Source organism: Asparagus officinalis, chromosome 1 (assembly GCF_001876935.1).
Source record: "Asparagus officinalis chromosome 1, Aspof.V1, whole genome shotgun sequence".
NCBI classification, from domain to species: Eukaryota; Viridiplantae; Streptophyta; class Magnoliopsida; order Asparagales; family Asparagaceae; genus Asparagus; species Asparagus officinalis.
This window is the reverse complement of record NC_033794.1, coordinates 14941304-14948327: the sequence shown is the minus strand read 5'-3', so window position 1 is coordinate 14948327 and position 7024 is coordinate 14941304. Positions and strand designations below refer to the sequence as shown.

Here is a 7024-nt window from a genome sequence, read left to right as displayed (position 1 = left end):
GACGTACAAAAACATAAGGACACAATCAGTCACGGCGCACATCAAATTTTTTTGTCTATGCTACTAGTAGCTTACTCACCTTGGCAGTAACCAATATCCTTATCTACCCATGAATAAACAGCCAATATATCCCAAAGCCTTGCTTGATTTTCTTGGTCCTCATAGTAAATAAGTACACGGTCAGTACGAAGTACGTCCAAACCTGTTAATATAACATACAGTAGTCAATTCTTAGAAAAAACGAACATTTAAACTTTTATTAGTTACAGATTTCTGAATGTTGTCTGTAGTGCTAATATTGATATACGCCTAGATCTAGTAGTCTGATGAAATGGTACACTATTTCAAAGTAAATTCACACAAACATGAGGTGTTAACTAATAAATATACAAGGACAAGGCAAACCATGCGATGGTGATAGTTGAAAGAATAATCAACTAACTGCCATCATTATACAGGTTTTATAATACACTGGTTCAGCAATGGTCAAAAGAGACTGTTAACATTTTGTAAAGCCGTGACCAATTTCCAGAAAGCTACAGCAGAAAGATGAGCATGCAAACTATAAGTCTATAACATTCTTCTGTTGCTTTGTCGTGATAAGATAAAAAGATGAACAAATAGCTCTTCCACAAAGCGGCATATCATGATGCATGAGCCAAAATATGAGTGGAAAATAAAGTTCGTAGATAAGAAAACAGCATGTGAGTAAAGCATATGAAGATGATCAATAGATCAAATGCAACCAGCATTGATACTCGACGCAGCCAGAAAGAAGATTACAAAAATGTAATATTAAAAGCTCCTGAAGGACAAAAAATGAATTCCAAGATACTCAGAGCACTAGGAGAAAAAATTATAGATACTTTAAGATTTGAAGGACAATATATAGGCTCAAGAAGGTATCTTTATCGGGTTTTACCGATCTGCTGCAAGGTAAGCTTCCACTGGATGACTTCTTTGTCCTTGATTACATTATCGTTTCTGTATCCATCAGGTTGCACATTTTCTTTTGAAGAAATACCATCAGGATTGTCAATCGGGTGACCGTCTTCTGTTATCATTGCTGCAGTAATTAGTCTTCCACTACCAACTGTAGGCTCCATTTCCTTGCATTTTGACTTCAATGTGTTATACTCTAATCTGCCACAAAAAGCTGATATTAAACTTATACAAAGGATCGCCAGTATATTGCAGTTGCAAAGGTAACTATAACTAATCATACCTCACTGACGAGTTCTAACCCATTATCAAAATAAATAAATTTGTGAAGGAAAAGAAGACACATGTAGAGGAAAAAAAATACAACGAGAAGTGTATGTTAATGAGAATCAGTAACATTTGATATAGGATAATTACTTAGAAATATATTACTACCTTCTTTGTTGCCTCAACTGAGTACGTTCATCAAAAGTACTGTCAGGATCATAGCACCCAAGTAGAAATTCCCACACCACTCCCTTAATTGTTGGATGTACACCCTGTCATAATTATATAATTGGGAACGGGTCATGAGAATTTTCCTAAGCATAAAATTCTTTCCAGCCACATAAGCATTTTAGCAGTAGCAAAATGAATATCAATATTTCTCCCAAAATAAAATGACACCAGCATGAACTTACTTCAGTAATCATAAGACATATAATGTAGGCACATAAAAACTAGTATCATTATCAAGCTCTTTAAGTTTTCTACAGGTTTGCAGTTTAAATGATGGTATGGTATTCCAGGTTCACAGTATTGGATTTTGTCCCCAATCAAGAAGATTGCAGTCTTTCTTTTTCTCAGAATTACATGTGTCTCAAGCATAAGTAGGTTGGCTGCACATAGGAAATTTCCGGAAGTGAAGCTGGCAATTCAATTTGTATGCAGTTTTGTGAGATGGAACACCATCACACAAGAATTCAGTAACATCCAGTTCACCCATTTCTAACTTCCAACCTTCTTAGGAGCTAGGTTTGCAAAGTGGGCTGTAACACAATAATATGAAAAATAAAATTTAACTCCTCGTGTTGCTTATTGTGATGAAGATTGTCCTTTCAAAACATATCATGCAGCTTAAACATAAGAGTGAAAAAAATATTTTTTTTAATAAAACACAGCAAAGTGGGTGAGGGGACATGCACCCATAGGTTACCAGTGATCATCAATCAGAAAGGTAACAAAGGAACCAACAGAGTTGAAATATTTTATAGAGTTGTAATATTTTACGGCTTAGGATGACCAGTAAAGAGGCCAAAGCACATGAGATGGGCACAGCACACATGAACTTCAAGCATGTGCATGTATGACAAATGGAAGGGGATAACTAGGGCTGAGCATGGTTTGGTCCAAACCGAAAAAACCGACCGAACCAACCCGAACCGACCCAAAAAAATCGGTTTTATGAGTAGGTCGGTTCGGGTCGGGTTGAAAACTTTTCAACCCGAACCACCGAATACCCAATAGTGCAATACCCGAATCTCAAACCAGACCCACTACCCGAAAGACTCAGTCACTCAAACCCTAAACTCATTTCCATTTTCCCTTTCCCAGCCGTCGCTCCTCATTTCCTCTCTCTCACGACTCACTCTCTCTCACTCGGTCGCTCCGCCATGCTCCGCACTCCGCAGTGTCCGCACGGGCAGTCTTCATGGCCGAGGCCATAACATCTCAGGCTCAGGATCTATCTCCGGCTTTGGGGGGACACTCACACCCGTCGCCGTCGTCGAGGCCGAGCCCGAGGTATAAACTAAAAATCATTTCTTTGATGCCATCACCTTGGAGATCTGATGCTCTCTCGGTGGTCTCACATCGTAACTCCCTCTCTCAACTCTCTCGATTTCTATCTTAGGGTTAGGCAAATATTGATCTCGTTTTTCTTGCGCTTGATTAGTGAATTTGGTACTTCGGTGAACTTTTAGGGTTTTTGTGCATCATATTTGTTTGTAGGTTAGTTCTAGTTAAGCCCATGTTAGTTCTAGTGGCTCTCGTGTTAGTTCTAGCTGATGTCATGTTAGTTCTAACTTTCAGCTACTGTTATTTCTAATATAAGCGTTAGTTCTAGTAGTATGTTAGTTCTAGTTGAGCCCCTATTAGTTCTGATGGCTCTCGTGTTAGTTCTAGCTGATGTCATGTTAATTCTAACTTCCAGCTAGTGTTATTTTTAATATAAACATTAGTTCTAGTGGTATGTTAGTTCTAGTTAAGTCCATGTTAGTTCTAGTGGCTCTCGTGTTAGTTCTAACTTCTAGCTTTTTTTGAATATCGCAGGATGACGATGAGGATGACGACTAAAGCTGGAAAAGCGGTGAAGAGAATTTACGGGGAATTTTTGACATACTCCCTTCTTTGGCCCTCTCTGGTTATCGTAGGAAATAGAGGAGTAGGCTCATAGGAATGAAACTTTTGAACTCAAATTTTGTGCTTGAGAAATGCTTACGTTTTGTTTGGATTGATGTGAGTTCATTCCTTGTAACTATTAGGACCCGAATCATTATGGGCTGAAAACAATATCAGTGTTTAATGCTTTATAATCCCCTACTTTGTTGATATCTTTTTTTTCTTTAACACATTATGTTGTTTGCTAACAAGTTTGATGAAGTTGGAACCGAACAAGCCGCACCGAACCGACTTGCAAATATCAGTTCGGTTTTGAATTATAGACGGACGGGTTCGGTTGTTCAAAATTTGGTAAAAACCGAGCCGACCGACCGTTTGCACACCCCTAGGGAAAACAACTTAATAAGCATGCCACTTGCACCAAATTCCAACTAAAAAGTTCGTTATCTGCAGAAATAAGTTCAAGAAGACTTAATGAAGGAAAAACACAGGATTTAATTTTGAGTACTAGGAAAGATGAGAAGATGAAGATGTCATCGATGAAAATAGTAAGTTGTTGAAAGATGTAAACAAAAGGGACTACAAGAAATAGCCAAAGCATGAAATTATGTATTTGGATATGAATTAGTTGGTGTTATCCTATAAGGCAGTGCGAAGTACAAGGTTGAAAAACTTGTTTGGAGCACAAAGAGATACTTTTATTTCTTGCTCCAAGATTGAAAAACTTGTTTGAAGCATAAAGAGATAGCTCCATTCCATGCTAAGTTTCTATTTAGCATCCTGTGAAATTATATCACCGTTTACGGAAAAGCATGAAGTTGATCAAGTTGCTTGTAAAGCACATTTACATGTAAGAGTTTTCTATATAACTTGCCACACATGCACAATTACAATAAATCATAAAGCGGATCTAACTTGAGCATTGTTTTAAATATCCCTGGCATAGCCAATATATTGACCGATAGGTTGTCACAAAACGATACGGTCTCAATATCCTTTACCGCTTTTTAAAAATATTTGGGTGATATATCCCAACATGGTGGATATGTATCTTGCTCGATAAGCTTGCCGCAAAACAATATAGTCTGCAAATTTCCTTAAATGTTTTTCCGCAAATATCCCATCCTTATTAAGATTTTCTTAGCAAATTCTAGTAGGCCCTTTTCCCTAAGTAAGTTTCTATAATTGATTTCTGATTTTAAACATATATTATTTACATTTTTGTATATTTAGATTTCATTAAATATGTTTAGAGTATATTTTCGAACATTATATTATATGTGCATATCATCCGATATTGCACACCGATATTTACTACATATCCCAAAATTTCCCCGACATCCACAATCGAATATGGAATTTGGTTCTCTGATATTTAAAAACCTTGAACTTGAGGCAGAATTGTCACTGTAACATTATTTTCCTTATTGAACAACTCATAATGCTATAAATCTCATAAAACCTATATTCCCTGGGGAAAAAAACCCATGTAAAAGATCAGCAAAAGAGACAGAATTACTGTACTCCTTTCTCACACAAACTATAAAGATCATAGGTTATCAACGTAATGATTAATGATGCTTGAAATGTCAAATATTTAAAATAGATAAAACTAAAATCGGTAGAGTTCTAATCATTCAGTTTGCAGGTTTCTTACCCCTCGCTGTACCCGTCTAATCACTTTGGCTATATCCAAATGGCCATCCTCAGAGAATGAAGCATGCAATCTTTTTGCGCTTAGAGTTCTCCCAATCTGAAGAAAGAAAATGTCAAGTTTATCTTGCCAGAGATATCTATAAACTAAAATTACTATATATTTTTCTGCACTCAGGAGCAGTGAGTGGTATTTTAGCTAACTCATTAAGATGTTTACTGCATAAGAGAGCCAATGCTGGAGTTTTCCTGTAATCGCTTGAGTCATGAATATAAATTGCAGCCAACTCAGAACAGAGACAAACTGATGCATCAAAATGCAAAGTTTACAGGACCTCCAAACTCAGGGCTGATCACAAGTGGACACGCTGATCAGTTTTTTTTCATCCTCAATGCTTTCTTTCATAAACATAGTTGTCAATATCAAATGATAGAGTCATGCATGCTCCCTGGATTCAATATGCATGGAAGTTGAAATGTATCTTATCTGCATAGTTATTAGATTAATGTATACTACAGTCCATATTACAATATATTATATGTTTATATTTCATGATTAATTGAATTTTATGTTTAATTACAGCTTATAAGTTTAAAAAAGTGCTTACTCTTTTAACAAAAGAGATATCCAAGCCAAATTACCTATTTAGTTTGATCATGACCAGATGTTCAAGAAAGAAAGTAGTTGAGAGGGGTCCCTGATGAAAGCAATGCTATGCATATGAGACCACCATTCTGGTCGAAGACTAAACACAGGATATGCTTCAATTCTATCCTTGTCATGTGGGAAAGAAAAAAAAAAGTAGCTGAGAGGGTTTCATGGGGAGCGAAGAAGAAGAGAAGAAAATGATAATATCATTCTTAAAGTGATAATAGTGATGGTCTATTGGAGGTGATCAACTGATGTTCAAGTTCTTTTTGTTGTTTTTGGGAGGGGTCATGAACTTGGTTTTTGATGTTATCATTCATAAGACTAATACATTTATCTTTAATAGGGGAAAAATATATGTTGTGACTTGGACTTGCGTTAATTACATAGTGTTGTAGAGTCTTTTACAGCTTTTCCTTTGTTACCCATCATTCTGTCTTATTTATCCATATCTTTCTGAACTACATTATTGTAAATGTAGTTAGTTAACTATCAAGCATAACTTATATAAACAAACATAATGTCGATGAATGTGATTCCTATGTTACATTTATAACCAGTAGTGTGTTAAAGAGCTTCCTTTTGTACTTTGATGCTACTAGTAATCCAACACTAACATGAAGATGTGTTTAGCCCTGAATTCGTATCTATGCTTAGAGTTACACTGAATCAACAACTCAAATCAATCAAGTTAGGGTTCACTGTTCATCTACAAAAACTGAGGCGAAAAGATATATTAAAACTCATAAATAAAATAAATAAATAAATAACTTGACGAATTCAAGGGAACTAACCCTGGGCTTGAAATGGGTCTTGGGGACATCGTGTCTGCACTCTGGCCGAATTAGATAGTAGGAATCGGGATCCCAAGCCTCTTGTTCTCTCGTGCAGCAATCCATTTCTGAGATCAATTTCATTTTTTTTGCAAAACTAAAAAAAGAGAAAAATCTGTGTAAGAAAATCGAAAGAGATTATAATCCTTGCGCTTGAAAAACACGGAGGGGGCGATTTCGATCGATTCGAAAAATGCGAGGAATCGATTGGACAGATAGAGAGGAATTTAGGGATAGGGTTTAGTTTAGGGGGGTGTTTGGTTACATTTCCTATAATTTAAATTATAAGAAATGTTTTTCATCCAAAATTTGATTTCCTTGTATTTCTTAAAAAAATTATATGAAAAGTTTTAAGAAGTTAGAAAGTACAAATTTTCTTATTTTTTGTATTGTACTTGTTTGGTTCAAAACAAGAAAATGACTTATAACTTTTGGGAAAATAGCAACATTTCCTATAATTTATAGAAATGTAATCAAACACCACCAACTTTATAGAAAAGTGAGAACTTTATAGAAAAATGTTAATGAGTTTTATTATTTAAATAATGAATGCGTCAGATTTCCAAGA

General features: G+C 35.7%; 1 protein-coding gene across 1 annotated transcript in view; it reads right to left on the bottom strand.

The window, feature by feature from the left end:
• LOC109851312 (TBC1 domain family member 15-like) overlaps positions 1-6718 on the bottom strand; it is an 11296-nt gene extending 4578 nt beyond the window's left edge. Inside the window, 5 exon segments of the mRNA XM_020421380.1 lie at positions 71-202; positions 923-1143; positions 1378-1481; positions 4979-5074; positions 6418-6718. Of these exon segments, the coding sequence (XP_020276969.1) occupies positions 71-202; positions 923-1143; positions 1378-1481; positions 4979-5074; positions 6418-6540 (676 nt within the window). The 5' untranslated portion in view covers positions 6541-6718.